Source organism: Chroicocephalus ridibundus, chromosome 6 (genome assembly GCF_963924245.1).
Source record: "Chroicocephalus ridibundus chromosome 6, bChrRid1.1, whole genome shotgun sequence".
NCBI classification, from domain to species: domain Eukaryota; kingdom Metazoa; phylum Chordata; class Aves; order Charadriiformes; family Laridae; genus Chroicocephalus; species Chroicocephalus ridibundus.
The window spans coordinates 51,661,971-51,679,616 of NC_086289.1; the positions used below are offsets into that span (position 1 = coordinate 51,661,971).

Consider the following 17,646-nt stretch of genomic DNA (forward strand, 5'->3'; position numbering starts at 1 on the left):
GCAGCCGTGAGCAGAGAGGCTGATATTCACAGCAGAGGCTCTTGAGTGACAGAAAATCCAGTTCCCCACCGACTTCAGTGCATCTGCTTCCCCCAAAGGGCAAAGCGAAGAAAGCTGCTTGCAGTACAGGCGTGGTCACCTAAAAGTTTTGTTCTGGCAAGTCAGGAAAGAGGCACTGGTGTCTGAGGGCATCTTGTTACATGACACAGCCTTGCTTGTAAGAAGGAGTAGCTTGTGGGGGTTTTTTAAGTGCTCGAGCAGCAGTCGGTGTTTTGAGACCTGTATTGAAGCAGGTAGTTTCACTGACTTGAAAGTGCAGCTGTTATGGTATGTCTGGCAAAAACAGAGAGGGTTATTCTTCCAGCAGAACATTTTCTCTAGGCTATTACATGCTGTCGTCACCTCCCAGTGCTCTCACCCTGCCTCCACCTTCAGTGTTAAGTGGGAATTTGATAACCTCTTCTCCCCTGTTTTTCCCTCTGGCACCTGCCTCACCTCAATGCTTTTCAGTAAAGGGAACATCTTCCCCCCCCCCTTTGATAAAGTCACATATTTTCATTTACTTCCTACATCAAAAGAAGTGCTTTTAGTTTGAGAAGAAAGCAAGGCTTACCGGTATGACTGGAGGAGCAGTGGGAGTTCATTGTGCTTGGGCAGAGGAACTGGATGCCCGGACTAGTACCTGCTCAGCATCTCTACTCCAGAGGCTGCTGCCTGTGTTGCGCAGAGGACGAGTGCAGTCTGGCTGTGGTCTGTGGATCGCTGTCTGTCTGCCGTGCCAGGTTGTGAATCGTGCTTCCAGCTCTGGAAGTCCTGGGTTTCCTGTTCTCCAAGGAGACAGCCACCCTGTAAGCTGGAGCTCATTTAGGTCTGAGCTGATGGGCAGCAGATGCTCACTGGAGGAGGGCATACATGGAGTTTGGGAGGCCTTCCGAAGCGCGTAGGGCGATTGGGAAAAGATTGTTAGCTTAGATCAGACTTAATGCACCATAACTGTACCTTTGCCAGACTCCCTGAGATCTGTGAAAAGGCCCTGGCTGGAAGGAAGGGGTTTTAATTCCTCTGTCAGCTCCCATAGCAATATTTAGGTTGAATACTAAAAGTAACTCCTTACTTCTTTAAGGGTGTTGTTTTAATAGTAGTTCGTCTGTGGGTGAATGTGCAGCTGAACTAGGAGCTTCTGCCTCTAACTTGAAACATGTTTGCTGCAATGTTTTGAGCTCTTTGAAGTTCGGTGCAGGCTTATCATTAGGTCCTTTAACTCAGAAGAAGAAATTTGTGTATTCTAAAATCTGAGTGGTGAGAGCTTTTTGTGTCGCGGGTGCGACAGAGCTCAGTAGCACACTGTGGTGAATTCAAAAGGAAATGCCCTTCCAGTGCCAGGTACATCGAAATTCAGTTTGGACCTGCTGTGTCACTTTCACTCCTTTGGCAATTAAAACTTAATTTGTATAGACTGTTAAAGAGATTGATAAAGTTAAAAGTTCATACTTTGACTTAATTGTTTTGCTTTCTTAAATACTCTCTTGTTGGGTGAGTTTCTCTGATGCCTTTCTTGCTTTTGAGTAGCCAGTCACTTGTTTCCCTACGTGAAGAAGCGTATTCAAGTCATAAGCCAAACCAGCACAGAGCTGAACCCCATTGAAGTAGCGATTGATGAGATGTCCAAAAAAGTCTCAGAGCTCAATCAGCTTTGCACAATGGAAGAAGTGGACATGATCCGACTGCAGCTCAAACTCCAAGGAAGTGTCAGTGTCAAGGTAATAACAATTTGCCTTTTTTTTTTCTTCCCCCCCTCCCCCCCCAATGCATGTACCTAAATTTTTATTCTGGTTTTCATTATTCCAGACATGTTTTATCTATTTTATATCTCTGGTCATAGCTTGTATTCCAGTGCTGTTGGAGCTGTTGGAAATGAAAAGTTTTCCACTGATGATGACTGATGGATTTGTGTGCAAATATAACTATTTCAGTCAATTCTTCTCTAAATAAATGCTAAGACCTTTCTAACAAGACCATCACGTGTCACTTGAGAATACAGCCCATCACACAGCCAAGCATGTAGACACTTTAAAAGGAGTTTTGTTAGGATTGGTTTTGTCTTTTCCTATTTAGAAAAGTTGGGATTGATGAGAGGTGCATGCATTTCTGGTGCCCTCATTAAAATGTCTTCAAACATATAGCCTTCTAGACAGTTAACAAGTCGAGGGCTTTCAAAGGACAGCAAAGGTCTGCAGTTTGTTGGTGGCTTTTCCTCAGTAAAACTCTTCAGGTTTCATTTGGGTGACACAAGGCGTGATGCTCGTCACAGAGGCTTGGTTGCCTGAGGCCAGTCCCCAAGCCTTGTAACCCAAGAGAAAATGACAATAAACTGCTTGTTCTGCGCGCTTAAGCTGTGTATTTTTCCCCCAGGTAAATGCTGGACCGATGGCCTATGCTCGAGCTTTTCTTGAAGAGACGAACGCTAAGAGATATCCTGATAATCAAGTTAAGCTTCTGAAGGAAATCTTCAGGTAAATGTTAAGTTTAGACTTTGCAGCCTCTGCATAGTATGAGTAGCATGTGTAGGTGGGACATGAAATCAGGCTGAATTGAACCAGGCTAATTTACATCTGCGTTCAGCCTGTCTTAAAAGCCATTCCCAAGAAAACATGTACTGAAGTTTTGGGCTATCCCACTAGCCTACGTTCCTCTTGATCCGAGGATGAGTTCTGAAATTCACTTCTGAGAAGGTGTACTTTGCAAGGGGAAGAAGAGGTACAGTAGTGTGTGTATACATATAGATAGATATTTTTCATTACTGCAAAATTTATATGGTTGTTCTTTGTGGTTTTGTGCTTGCAGGCAATTTGCAGAAGCGTGTGGACATGCTCTTGATGTCAATGAGCGTCTTATTAAGGAGGACCAATTTGAATATCAGGGAGAGATGAAGTCTCATTATAAGGATATGCTCAGCGAGCTGTCTGCAGTTATGAATGAACAGGTTAGATCATCTATTTTGGTGCTGGTTGGGCTGAATGAGGGTGGCTAATTGTGTCTTCTAGTGACAAATGAAGCTCTAGAACAAAATACTAGAAGTAAAATCTGGCAATGCAACAGTCACTGAGAAAACATAGTTTACTCTTTTTGGGGGCGGGGGGATTTCCTCTCTCTTTTTTTTAAATCCAGCTGTATTATATATAATGAATCTGATTGATCAACAGAGATTTGTCTTATTACCTGTCTTGCTACATATTGAAAAGTTGAATGAATGAGGCTAAATGCAGACTCATGTCTAGAGGCATAGAAACATAATCAGTTAAACTAGTGTTTTATGCTTTGCTTGCTTTATCCTACAGCTGTCATGTATTTAATTAAAACAGTAAATTGCTTTTAAGACCTAGCTTATAACTGGAGGAGATATTTTTATAGTTTGTATTCAGCTTTCAGAGCAAGAGTTATTTCTTTTTTATTTTTTTATATTGAAGTACACGTTCAAAATACCTGCACGTTAAAACTTGTATTTTCAGCCTTCATTCAGAAGGATGAGCGTGTGTGGCCACATTAGATGAAATTCATCCCAAAATACTGAATTAGACTTTGGAGCACTTGCAGCTATTCTATTGCTGATATTTTTTATGTTGTCTATTTTAATTTAAATATTGAATGATTCTGCATACTAAAGTGCAAATTAAATCATGATTAATTATTTCTCTGCCTGCTTGTGTGTAGGCCACCTTAGCTTGCACCTGAGAAATACTTATTCTCTAGCAGATACGCTGCATTTCCAGGTGCCTATAGCACTCCTAAGCACCGTTCGTGTGCAAGGTTGCTTTGTTTAACCATTGGTATCAGTGATGGCATCTCACAGAAGTGTCTAATTGGCACCCCATTAGACAATACTCTATTATTCATCTTCATATGGGAGGAGAATAAGGATTTACTGGAATTTTTGGCCCATTGTTACTCTTACTGTGGAATCGAGCTGATTTTTCACAGGGTGTAAAGCTGTGTAATTGCTTTGCAGGCTTGGTGTAGGCCAGGTGGGGGCTGAGCTCAGGGGTGGCTGCTGTTCTGTTCTCCCTCCCTGTTTAGGTGTAGACACATTTTCAAACCTCAAGCATTCCAGTAATTTTATCATAATTAATATTTATCACTCTTTGGTATATTAAGTGTGCGAGTATTAAGAGTATCATTTGTTACTCAGTGTTCATGCCTCTCCCATGGAAGTTATTCGGCCCATCCAGTCCATGTGCGTAGGCAGTACTATAAGTATTGTATGAACTACTGTTCCCCACAAGAATGGAAAATGTATGGTCAACTTAAATGAGGCATGAGCAGCCCATCAGTTTCAGCATTCAGAAAATATTTGGTGAGGTCTGTTAAATACGCACACCTGTATTTATATCAGTGAGCTCTGAGTTTTCTTGATGTAAACGAAAAGACTAAATAATACGAAATTACTTTTACATAACAATGTCAATATGTAAAGTTAAGAGTTCATCAGCAAAAGTCAAAATCGTCATCTGTTTAACCAAAATCATCTGAATTTCAAAGTCCGCACTGAAAACTTGCAGCCCTGTGGGGCAGCCTTGTAAGTGACAGCTCAGTTTTCCAGGTAGTGTGTTTTTTTGGGAAAACTCTACTTCTCTTGCAACGAATGTGTGAAGTCCCTACTTCTGAGCAGAATGTTGCCTCAGAGAAATCATGTGCTGTAAATTGTGGCTGAAGCATTTATCTCGCAGTTGGAAAGCTTGAGACTCTGTTGTAACTGTGCAGTGTGCTTTACACCACTAAGATTTGCCATCTTTCCCATTGTCGTATTCTAGAGGGTTTTGTTTGCTCACCCACTGACAGTGACTCTTTCATCACCATATGTTTTTCTCTTTTCTTGTTTTGTTTTGTTTTTCTTTTCTGACAGCTCTGTCATGGTCCTTGCTTATACAGCTTCTCTTCTTCCCTGTCTAACATTTCCCTCAATACTATAGGCAAAAGTGGTATGTTCATTTTTCTTACATCTATTTTTTCTTTTAATGTCACGTACTTTTCCTCACTTGCTGGTTTTTCTACTTGGTATGTTTGTTTAGTTTCGTGTCTAATGGCTCCCTTGCTCAGGGAGTTTAAAAAAAAAAAAAAAAACCCAAAAAAACAAACAACAAAACACAAAGACAGACAAGGTATATGTGTGATGTATTGTCCGTGAGCAGTGTTGAGACACACATTCTTTAGCATCCTATTTGTGAAGTTGGGGAGGTCAGTGGGGCAGCTAGACAAGTGCCTCCTAAGGCAAAAGCATGTGCCAGAAGCAGCAAAAGTGGCCGGATGGAAGCGCTCAGGACAAATGGCACAGAAACCTATTGATTAAGCCAAGCCCCCGTTGTCCCATGAGCGTGCTCCCCTTCTCAGAGCCCTGCCCAGCAGCCTGCTCATGGCCGTACACTGGGATGCAGGCTGAGGCCGCATGGGGTGCAGTGGGGAGTTCGCCCCCACGCCCGGCTGTGTGGGGCTCAGGAGGACTAGTACAGCCCGGCGCAACACCAGCCACCCCGAGCTCCTCCTCTTCTCCTGACGCCCCTGGGGAGACCGCTGGGTTTGAGTCACGGTCTGGGCAGAGCGTGTGTGCCACAGCCTGCCTGTGCTCCGCTGTGCTGCCCTGCTCTCCTCGCGCTTCCCTGGCTTTGCTGGGAGCGCCGGCGTCCCGGGGCTCTTCCTCCAGCCCACGGTGTGGGAGCAGCTCCTGCCCACGGCTGCCTGTGATGCTGGCTCAGGCAAGAAAGCTGTGCCTGGAGGCAGCGTGGTCGTGTTTGCCCGAGTAATAAATGGTGTGGCTGACCTGCAACCCTGACCAGGGGGTTGATGGCGTAAGATTACACCTTTGTGAAGGGGAGAGGTTTCTCTTCCACTGCTGACAGCTGCGTGGTCAGTGGGGATGTCCCATGTCTGCTGTGGATGCTTCAATATAGTGCCCTATGGAGGAAGGCAGGTTTTCAGTCTGTATTTATGGAAGTAAGTAGGAAAACCAGCTATTACCAAGGCTAAAAAGAACTTCAGAAAAAAATCTTCCTTCTTGCAAAAGCTTATATGTAGGACAGGGGAGAGCAAGCTTTTGCCACTGCTCCTCCCCAGAGCGCGGCTCTGCCCATGGCCCCAGCCTGGCAGTGGGTCCAAACCCTGCTAATGGATGTATTTTTTCAGCTGCTGTGCGTGTGAAGCTCGGTGGGGTGCTGCGTGCCCTGAATTAACTACGTGGGCAGAGCTGGGGCCGCTCTGTACCCCAGTCAGGAGGTGCTTGTGCAGGTGTCTGCTGAGTTTATAAAGTGTAGGTGACTTCTCAGTGTTTGCATGGAAGTTGTTAGAGAAACATTGTTCGGGGAACCCCGTGAAGCACCGTGTGGCAGAAGCTGGTGACCATCCCAGCCCCATTCATCCCCTCCAGCTCGGAGGACGTCCTCCCTCTGGCTGCAGCCTCCGGTCACTTCTGGGTCCCCAGGCAAAGGTTCTTTTCCTGTGTCAGACCCTTAGCATCATTGTGTAATAAACAAAAAGTGGGGAATCCTTGGTTAGACAACAGACGCTTCAGACATCACGCTATTCAGATCTTTCTCACTGTTGCATGTTATTTTTTCTTTTCTTTTTTTATGAAAAGATTGCATACAAGGAGGATTCGGCAAAACAGCAAGGAATTGAGCGCACCTATTCGCGAGTCATCAACAGAGCCAGCTCGTCTGTGCCAGCAGCAACCACCCCGGCAAATCCCGATGCTTGACTGCGGCGTGGGAACACACGGCTTTGGGAAGACTTGGGGTGGCTGGAGGGTCGTTTGTTGTTTGGTTGGGTTTTTTTTCCTTTTAGATTAATAGTACTGAAAATTAATTTGATCACGGACAATGTCAGGAAAAGGATTTGTGGGTTATGATTTTAATTTATTGGAAGTCTTCTCAGTGTTATTTTTTAAAACTGCAAGCTTGATTTTTTTATTATTTTTTTGCCTGCCCCAATATTTGCACATTCCCTATCGGTTTTTTTTTTTGTTGTTGTCAATTTTTGGTTTTGAGCAGCCTTTATTAAGCCAGGCTGATTATGAGATTCCCATTGAACAGATAGGTACACAGCAAACCCTAAGTTTGCTATAAATTATAATATATCTAATACTAAGTCCTAGTATACATATATTTTAAAGGTCAGAGTGGATGTTTTATAACATTTAAGTATATTGCAATTGTAAATAGAAGATGTGTAAAATATGTCATTTTTACAAAATTTAAAAAATATCTTTTTAGTTAATTATGACAGTACTAAGAATATGGATAACATTTCAGTTACCGTTATATTAAAATATTTGTGTATGTGTATAAAAGCGTCCATAAAATTTTCTCTTTGAAGGTCTGTGCGTTGGTTCATTCCCCTGCCAGCACTTTGCAGAGTGGTGATCAGGATGTCCCCTGCGTCCTGGCTGGCCGCTGTGTTGCAGTTGCTCATAGGGATGTTTATGATCATCTGCAGAACGTGGCTTCGGATCCTCTCCGTGGCTCCAGACTGAGGACACCCTGGGAAACAGGGGCTCGGTGTAGTGCTCCTGCTTGAGGCCAATGCAGCTTGACTCTTCCTTTGAAGTTCGTAGTCCCAGATTTTACTGGGGGCCTATTGGGAAACTATGTGCCTCTAGTGAGATGTTTGTTTTGGTTTCTGCATCATGTTGGGGTGAGGTGGAGAGTAGTTCTGTCAGCTCTTACGAGTTCCCTTTAACCTCAGCACTCCCACGCTCCTTCACGTTCATTCCTTTGCCCGTAGCAAATCCCTGCGTTCAGGGGTCCCTGCTCCTTGTGCCCTTGTGTATGTTAGGATCCCTCTCTTCTGTGCATGCAGTCCCCACAATTCCGTTAAGGTGTGGCTCATTTCTCCACTCCACAGAGTGGAGAAACCCTGGTGATTGCCCTGAGGCCTCCGCAGGTTCACGAGTGTTCATTCAGGTCAGAGGCCAGTGCTGTGTCTTGCTGCATGGGGATTCCAGGAGGGTTTTTCCAGTGCTTTGCCTCCTACTGTCTCCTTTCCCTGTATCTCTTGCTGTGACACCCTCAGATTGCAGCTGGTGAATCTCAGCTCAAGTTGTAGCCTGACCCTGCAAGGAAGAGCCAAGGGTGGCATCTAAATTCACCCCATCTGTATGCGCAAGGAAAAAGTGCCATTACTGGGTCTCTGCCTGCTTGCCGGTGCTGGCCGTGCTGCCAGGGCTTGCTGCTGCGTCTTGCTATCAGCGGAGCTGGGATTTTTCAGATGAAATCTTTGCTAAGGGTTGAAACTCACAGGGTGCTGTTTCCTGGTGGGGGAAGGAGGGGAGCAGTTGGGACGGCCCCCACTCCTGCGGCAGTGCAAGCCCTCGCCGGCGACTTGCTAACAGCCCGCGCTCGCGCCTGCGCACCAGCATCGGCCATGGGGCTGGACGGGGAGCCAGGGGCCTTCCTCATCCTCCCCTTGAGAAGCCCAGCTCTGCTTCTCGGACACTGCACTGTTCAAAATCAATAGCCTGCTGGAAGGAATGATTTGTGGGCCAAATTTTAGCCTTCTTTGTACTGTATATGTAGTGGTAGGTGAAGTTACCTGCTCATTTGTATATGTGGGAGGAACCAGTCATCGGTGGTGACAGCAGGAAGCTGCAGAACAGAGGAGGTGAGTCTGAGCATCGAGCCCTCTTGTCCCTTGGTTTGTTGGTCTCGGCAGACTCATTTTGCGTTTACTGTGATTTGTGTTTATGGATGGGTACTTCAGAAGCCATCAAGGTGATTTGGAGACAGCCTGTTTCTAATTAAGGTTCACAAGAATGGAGTAACTCAATCTGTTGGGCATCTTTGGGAATAACTAGATTGCAAAAGCGTGGTTTGCACCGAGGGAACGTTGCAAGCAGACACCGGGCTGGTCTGAAGCCAAGCTGTGGTCTGTAAAGCAGAGGTAAGGAGATCCCTGGATTGTTTTCTCAATAGCTTGCACACAAAATGAGTTTCATGTGTAAGTCTAAGGGTTGTGGGGTTTGGTTTGTTTCAAGCCGCCGGCTCTGCAGCCTCCTCTGGGGGTTTGAAAATCCAGCCTGTGTTCTGGCTGTTGCCTTGTTGCTGGTGTTAGAGAAGCTCAGGCTTGAGCGTAGCTGGGTCCTTACTCCAGATGGCTCATTCTCCCCTGCTGCGTTCAAGCACTTTCAGCATAGCGGCGTGAAAGCAATTAGCAAACATTAGCTTTGAACCAGGCCTGCACCAGTGAGAGAAAACAGAGCATTAAACCATGGATTGTCCCAGCATTTGAGGGGAGAGAGTGAGAGAAATGCAGAAGGCATGCGAGGCTGTAGGATTGTTATAAAGATGGGGTTTGGCCTTTCACCGCCGTAAAATTCCGCGAGCAAAACTGACAAAGTCAGACGTGTTGGTGCTGAACCCCGCATCCGCCCCCATCCGTGGGCTGTGAAACCCCCACAGAACTGAAGGGTGTCACAAAGGCTCGTGCCTGATGGGCGTTGCGTGCCACGGAGCAGGCGCTGTAAGAAAGGGCTCTTTTCATACAATCGCTGCTTTTCAAACTCTTAGGATTACGTGAGGTCTACACCAATTTTCTTCTGCCAAAAACTCCACTCTGAGACTCCTTTTGTCTGAGGCAACCACAGGAACGTGCTCGGCTGCTCTCGGAGCTGAGCTTTTCTCCAGTAAATTATTTCACAGTGTATTCTTATGGCTGGGTTTGTTTTTCAGTCACTTTCAAAAGTGATTCCCTAGATTTGCTTTATTCCAAATATTAGGACAATTTTAAAATAACCAAGCAACAAACTTCCGTCCCTTCTCTTTCTTTTATGCACAAACAATCAGCTGAAGGCAGGTGAAACACAGGGAAAGAGCAGTTTGGGGAGGGAGACAAGTACAAAAGCAGATGCGCTTTCCCACTGGTGGGATTTTCACTGCAGGATGGGCAGGGCCTCGGTGGCCTCAGCACCGATGTCCCAGGGGACCAGGCGAAGGTGGCGGTGGGAAATGCTGCAGTCGAAATGTTGTTAATTGTGCTGCTTGAAGGAAAGAAGGAAAGACGGACAGGGAAAACAGCTGCCAGTACTTCTTCACGTCTTTGTCTCAGTTCGTGACAGCATGTGGAATTACGTAGGTGTTTACAGGTGAAACTTTGACAAGGACTGATTTTTAGGCTATGAGCAAGGTTATTAATAACAGGCAAAAAAAAAAAAGCATATGTGCAAGTGTTTGATTTCGGAGTATTGTTGGTATCCTTACTGATGCTCGGCATGTTCAACTCTCTCACATTAGTACTTGTGTAAGAGGAAAATCTACGTTTTTCTCTGATATAACTTCATGGCAACCAGTTCTGCATAGGAAGTCTTTTAAGCGCAGGATGAGAAGTTACGGCAGAGGAGAGGAATATTGCAAGGTGGCTGGAGGAGGGGCAGGTAGCAGAGGTAGGGGTTTCATAGAATGATAGAATGGTTCAGGTTGGAAGGGAACTTAAAGATGATCTAGTTCCAACCCCCTGCCCTGGGCAGGGACACCTCCCACTAGACCAGGCTGCTCAAAGCCCCATCCAGCCTGGCCTGGAACACCTCCAGGGATGGGGCAGCCACAGCTTCTCTGGGCAGCCTGTTCCAGTGCCTCACCACCCTCATAGTAAAGAATTCCTTCCTAATATCTAATCTAAATCTCCCCTCTTTCAGTTTAAAACTTACCCCTCATCCTATCGCTCCACTCCCTGATAAAGAGTCGCTCCCCATCTTTCCTGTAGGCCCTTTAGGTACTGGAAGGAGCTGTAAAGTCTCCCTGGAGCCTTCTCTTCTCCAGGCTGAACAACCCCAGCTCTCTCAGCCTGTCCTCATAGCAGAGGTGCTCCAGCCTCTGATCATCTTCGTGGCCCTCCACTGGACCCGTTCCAATGGGTTCATGTCCTCCTTGTGCTTGAGGACTCCAGAGCTGAGGTTTGGGGCAGTGTGAAGCCCTGGGAGGCAGTGGGTGCAGGGGGCAGCAATGCAGAGGGCGAAGCTGAGCTCAAGGAGGCTCTTGTCCCGCCGCTGCTGCAGGCGAAGCTGGTGAAAGGTTCCCTTTCATCTGGGGAAGGAGATCTTCCTGCGCCAGCCTCCAATTGAGCTGCTTTAAAAACTTTTTAGAGTGCAAAAGAAACAATTTACGTTTGTTACTTAGTGGAAGCTATCCCAACACCCCAAAAGGAGTTAAGTGTTATACATATTTTATGTTTAATCACATCTTTAGTGACACCCAACCACAACCAAAGGCTTAAATTTCAATTAGAGGGAGATGTATTAAATGTTTAATAGGAATCATTCCTTACAGGGTAATTATATCTTAACATTCACTGGAGAGATGTTACGTTGGCAATGTAATGTTGATCTGAACAGGGATGGGTTTTTTCTGGTTTGTTTGTTTGTTGTTTTTTTTTTTTGGATAACATCCAAATGAGAAACCGGAGGATGATCTGTACCATTCATACTCCAGATACCCTTGTGCTGCCCAGCCATGGGCCTGGATCCGGGAAAAAGTGAAATTACATTCATGCCTAGCTTTGAACATCGATTTTTGGATCTCAGTGTGACAAATGTTGTCCCACGTGTGCTGAGAAGCATCAGGCTGCGTGTTCACTTCGGTTGTGAACATTTTTAAAACTGGTAACTGACTACTCAGTCTTTCAGCTGTAACCCATATGGGAGGATGAATCTTCAAGACGGGTGATCTGTCAAGGATATCTGAAAAGCATCTGCTATGGATTTGAATGCATTTACCAATTTTTAACAAGTTTGATATGCACATGAAAGATTTTTCTTGTAATATTTAGCTTATCACAAAAATAATCAGAAATCTGATGTACTTGGCTCTTATTCTCTTTCTGTTCTTTTGTTTGGGGTTGTTTTGCTTTTGTGGTGGCCCCAAGTACGTCCACCCTGGCGAGAGGGCACAGCTCCTGCTCCGGTGAGCACACGCTGGGCACCAGCGGGGAGAAAAGGCCCTTGCCAGTGTTTCAGGCTGTGGGATGGTTGTGGGGCAGCTCCTCTGCAGGACAGCCCTGTCCCCGGGTGAGCTCTCCGCAGGTCTGCAGAACAGCAGGTCTGCCCGCACGGGACAGGATGCGGCTCGCGCGAGAAATTGATGCTTGAATGCAGATGTAAAAATGCCCAAAATTAAGGACGGTGGGTCGGTGCTTCCCAGAGACCAGCCGTGTGGGAGCAGTCCCGTTTGCAAGCTCGGCACCTGCCAAGGCTGGGGCATTCAGGTCGCAAGGCCACGGGGTCGTTAGCTCCTGCCTCATTAGTGGCAATTCACACAGCTCTGCTCGCGCTGCCTCCTCTGGGGCTGGAGCAAATCTCTCCTGTGCTTCAAACGTATAATCCTTCTTACTGGAAAACACAACTGGAATTATTTGCTAACTCAAACTGAATGGAGTAAGTAATTTTAGTTGGGAAGAGCAGGGAAAACTTCGGGAAAGGCCAAATGAATGCTTTCCTTTCGAAATGACTCAAATCAGGGATGTGCTGGAGTTGGCTCCGAATGATGCTGGTCCCTCTGGCCATGCACCCCCTGGCACCCGTCCCCGAGGGTGATGCTCACCCCAGGGAGGAGTGCTGCCAAACCCAGCCCTCCCCTTCCCAGTCCGTGCAGCAGAATGCACATCAGAAGGAAAATGGACGCTCAAAACTATCACTGGAGCAGGGGCTGCCGCAGGCGCGTGGATGGGGTGGTGATCCAGGCAGCTGCCGCGGCAGAGGGGGCTTGTGGCAGGTGCCAGAGCATGTGGACCCCAGCTCGAGCACCTGCACTGGGACCCCCAACGCTTTCTTGGTTTGTCGTCTTCAGACAGCGGCTCTGGGCAGCCGTGGGCGTGCAGGGCAGCTCGGGGAGGAAATGAGAACATTATTATTCTTTTCAGGGGAAGTCCGGCACGGTTCCTTGGTGAAATATTAGCTATGGAAAATAGCAAGTAACTTTCCTACCTCCCAGGCATGTGTTGGAGCGTTTGGAGATGGAAAAAATAAAAAGTACGGTGAAACCAGCAGTGTTAGGGGAAGGTGGTCACAGTGTCCAGATTATCAGGTCAAAAGGTCCCTTCTGACCCAAACTATTCTATGAGTAAGTTGACATTAAGGTATTTCTGGAAAAACCTCAGTAATGCAAAACTGCAATTGTAATTACTGACTTATCTGTCCAGGTTGTTCAGATTCTTCATGCGGTTCTTAATTACTCACTAAAGCAAGTATCTCGAAGTCTCCAGTACGAACATCTCCCCCTGAGCAGTAGCATGGAAATGCACGTTTCCCTTTCTTCCGATTAGTTACCTGCCAGCTTTATAGAAGGTGCATTTTCTGTGTGCTTTTTAAGCTGTGCTCCCCATATGCTGTTTCAGCTAGCTCCAATCATTCATTTCTGTTGGAGAACAGCTGCCAGGGCGTTACTTGCCCACTGAGGGGTGTTACTTGTCCTGCGATATGTTTTCATGACCTGCAAATGCCACATGGTCTTCCCTACTGTCCTGAGTCACGTTTTAGATGTATTTGCCTAGGTTACATATGGTGTGGTATCTTGCAGCTCCATAGATCCAAATATCCTTCCAACCTGAACCATTCTGTGATTCTATGGTCCTCACGTACATTTTACATGGTATGTTTTGTTTGAGAAAAGAAAACCGATAAGAAATAATTATCATTTTGAATTTAGGATGGATTTTCCGCTTGCAGCTGCTCTGTAATGGTGAGGCGATCTCCCATGAGTGATGACTAGTTTTAATTTGCAGGTAACTATGGGCCCAGTTCCATGCTCCCAGTCACAAAAATCTCCAGCTGAGCATATCGATTTTCTTGCACGAGGCATGGTTTTGTACTCTGTAGCATATGTTGTGCTTGCGGGGAGCTGGCATAAAGAAGCATAATTCTGATTATTCCAGACTAACTTGAGCATCCACTTAAAGGGAGAGAGGCCCAGAGGCGTGGAAGTGCGACACGGGGGCCTGAAGTGCTCTCTGAAAAGTTTGAAACATTTCTATAGCCTGACTTCACTGCCAGCCCAGTCCAAAACCATAGCCAAGGTTTTCGGATGTGACTCATGTATCTTGGAGTTTCCATTTCCCACGTTCAGGTTAAGCCCGGTTTTTTGAAAGCATTGAGCATCCCCTGCTGGAAATCAGACCTCTTCCAGAAACCTCGAATACTCAAAAATCAAAGCAATGATAATAAAATTATTGGGCTGCGTACGGCACAGCAGAGGTTCAGTGTGGTGCCCGGGTACCTGGCTCCCCGCAGCCGCCGAAGGTTCCTTTTGGCAAGGCTTGGGGGGAGGCGGTCAGGCACAGACAGGCAAATGGTCCTTCAAAAGAAAAAGGATGCTTAATGGACATTATTAACAAGTTAAACAATCACCTGTTAAATAGACTAATCAAATAACTTTCTCTGTGCCATCATTATCTAATTAGATTATGAAACCTGAGAATGCTTTAAATGTTAATTGATTTTTGCCATCTTGTTTTCTTTTGGGGAGGTTGTGCGGCTTGCTCTGCCCCCCCTCCCCCCCCCCGCCAACAACTGCCTCGCTGCACCCGGCGTGAGCAAAACTCACTGCTCAGACGTGGTTAAAAGGCAGCGTTTAATTAGTCATGAGCGTAAGGCCAGATTCCATTCAAGCATAGCGAGCGGCCAGCTTTTATATTCTCTCACGCCCAGCTACACGTGGGGCTGGTGAACGTTTCCACGGGTTCTGCCCTCCCTGCTCCCTCTCCAAACGCTGCCGGCCGTGTCCATGCCTGAAGGCAGCCCGTGTCCCCGTGTCCCTGTCCTGCTCGGCTCGCTGCCATGCTGCTTCTCCCATGTCCCTTTGTCCCTGTCCCGCTTGGCTCGTTGCTGTGCTGCTTCTTCTGTGTCCCCGTGTCCCTGTCCTGCTCGGCTCGCTGCCGCGCCGCTTCTCCCCATGCCAGTGTCACAGGGGGAGCGCCAGGGCCGACTGCAGTCGCCTCCTCGGGCCCGTCCTGCCAATCGGCTGGGTAATTGTCATTCTGCCGGAGCGCTGCTGCCCAAGCGCTTGCAGAAAAACAGCTTTTTCCAGAAGTGACACGTGTCAGCTGCCGGTGACGGTCTGGCGAGATGTGGGTGGCCGGGAAAGCAGCTCCCGGGAGGGTGGTGGGGCTGGCCCCTGCCCAGGGATGCGTTCACCCATGGCTAGTGTGGCTTTATGGGTGCTGCGGCCGTGCCCCCGCAGAGCTGCGTGTGCGAGGCACCCCCTTAGCCCTTCTGCACGGGTGAAAAGGGGTTTCCTTTACAGTATGGGTGGGTTTTGGTTCTGGGGGACGTCCCAAAGTGGGGAGCACAGCCACCTGCCTGCTGGTGTGGTATCACCCCACGCACACGGGTGCCCCAGCACGGGCACGCCTTGCCCTTGTCTCCAGAACGGGCTCAGGAATAGCAGATTTCAACTGTGCAATAGCCTGGAGACAAAATTCACGCTTTTCAGAATAAGTATGGAAATTTTTCACCGTTGCTTGTTTTGGGAATGTACCAAAATGGGCCTCCGGGTTCCTCTGTTCAGCTGCAGAGCGGTGCCAGCTGGAAGGAGGGGGAGGTATCCCCACGGCTAAAACTGGGGGGTGGGGGGCACTCCAACCAGCCCCGCAACGAATTTAGCCAACGAGTAATTAGCCGATTGTTGCGGCATAGGCCTGAGGCGTTGCTGTAGCAACCTGTGCCAGCTCCTGCGCCTGCCCTCGTGGGGGCAGCTCAGCCCAGGAGCCCAGGCCCACCCAAGGACGGAGCGGTGGCCCCGCGGGGACAGGTCAGGAAGATGGGGCTGACAGCAGCGCTCTCCCCGGGGAAGCGCGTGGCCAGGGCGCGTTAGGAAATTGTATTAAACACAGATTTGACCATCAAACTTTAGAGGCTGAGCTGGTTTGTCCAATTATTAGAACTTTATCAATTTGTGCAGCAATATCTTGTCCATAGAACCCTTCCGTTACAAGAAGGATGTTTCTTTGCATGGCTAAGCATTTGCAGATGAAAGTCATTCAAAGCAAGAGGTGACCTGGCCTGGCAGAGCAGCACCTGCAGGACACGGACGCCAGCTCCGGCGGCTGCCAGCTCTCCAGGCTGGAGTGAGCAAGGCCCCTGTAGAGCGTGTCACGTGTGCCACCACGTTAAGCTGCTATTCGAATGCGTAGGAGAAAACGCATTCAAGTAGAGTATCAATCTCAAACCTTCTGCTGAGCCTGAAGCAGTAGGACTGGCCAAGTAAAGCATACGTAGGCTATGGGTAATTCAGATGCCTAAAGGTCTAAATGTCTAAACTTTGAGAAGAGTGAAAGTGGAGAAATTAAAATCAAAACCAGGGAAAAATATACATTTACCTCTTTGACTAAAATGGGGCAGCCAACTGAGAATTAAATAAGGAGAAGGCCAATACAGAATAAAATTTCGACATTAGACCTATACAGGTTCTGCAGAGTTACAGGAGCTAAATGATCAAAAGGGCAAGCCAGCAAGACAGAACCAACACGCTAAAAACCATTTCCTTTTTATTCGTTTTTTAAACCCACTGAAATATTCTTTTTTTTTACCTCATTAAATTGTGCAGATGGATTCAAAAAAGAATTTGCACCATATCCTTTGCACCATAATGAAGCAAAAAATGTAAGTCAAAGTCAGAAATCAGGCAAGGACTCGGGGCACGGCAATGTTCTTGTGCAGTGGCAAGAGGAGGAGTTTGGCATTGACCCTGACTAGTGCTGCTGCGCTTTTGCCTGGCTATTTTTTTACGGGATGAATAAATCCAGCGTTGCTGACATCGCTAACAGCAAACCCGCCCTGGAGATTCCTGCCCTTATGGAGACCTGGGCTTCAGGCTTGGTGTGGGGATGATGGAGCTGCGAGCTGCTCTCACCCCCGGGTTTTCCCATGAGTTACGTGTCGGGGTGGGCAGGCTGCTGTGCTTCTCCTCCAGCCCGTCCCGGCGAGGCTGGAGATGGGGTGCAGCATTGCTGGTCCTCAGCAGAGTGACGGGGTGCCTTGTGGCAGGCGGGGGGAAGGTGCTGCAGCTGGCAGATGCATCCAAGGGGGGAGCAGAGCATCATAAGGGTGGAAGTCTATGGGTTAGGAGGAGTTATGATGCCAGGCAAAAAGGAAGGGTGTTTGTTTGTTGCTAAGTAGTAATAGAAAGACACTTTCCCCACCCAGTCTTGGTCCTCTGCCTCCATCTCCTCCTCCCCGAAGCTGCAACCTGTGGCAGCCCAGCCCCGCTCTGCCCAGCGCATGTGGTGGGACGGGGCAGCCCCAACTGGGGCCAGCGGTCCCCGCCGCGCTGGCACAGGGCGAGGGTGTCGCGGTGCTGCTTTGGGGCATGTCGATGGGAAGCTGAGGGCCGGTGCTTGTGCTCTGCCGCTTGGGTTCAGCCCCGGCCAGGGGAGACTCGGTCTTCTGGCAGGGGGGCTCCTGAGCCACCGGCAGACATGACACACGGCCAGCTGCAGCGTGCCGCAGAAAATATCCACACACCTACTGCTGAGGGATTTTCTAGGGCAAAATGTTGTGATTTAGAACAAAAAAATATATATATTTAGTTTTACTGGAGTAGCAATGAGTCCTCTGTGGTTTTTTCTCTCTCTAACCTTCAGGGGAGCAAGAAAGCAGATCTGGCAAGTGAGACAGCT

The 17,646-nt window shown here is 47.7% G+C and overlaps 1 protein-coding gene across 9 annotated transcripts in view; it reads left to right on the forward strand.

Annotated features, from left to right (window-relative positions):
* DOCK10 (dedicator of cytokinesis 10) overlaps window positions 1–7,325 on the forward strand; it is a 160,944-nt gene extending 153,619 nt beyond the window's left edge. For 5 of the 9 annotated variants that reach the window (XM_063338056.1, XM_063338051.1, XM_063338052.1 and 2 more), the window contains 4 exons: window positions 1,570–1,760; window positions 2,413–2,513; window positions 2,845–2,983; window positions 6,626–7,325. In XM_063338056.1, coding sequence (XP_063194126.1) covers window positions 1,570–1,760; window positions 2,413–2,513; window positions 2,845–2,983; window positions 6,626–6,745 — 551 coding nt within the window. In that variant the 3' untranslated portion in view covers window positions 6,746–7,325. The remainder of the gene's footprint in view (window positions 1–1,569; window positions 1,761–2,412; window positions 2,514–2,844; window positions 2,984–6,625) is intronic. The other 4 variants (XM_063338053.1, XM_063338047.1, XM_063338054.1 and 1 more) reach the window with 1 other exon arrangement.
* Window positions 7,326–17,646: the final 10,321 nt, after the last annotated feature.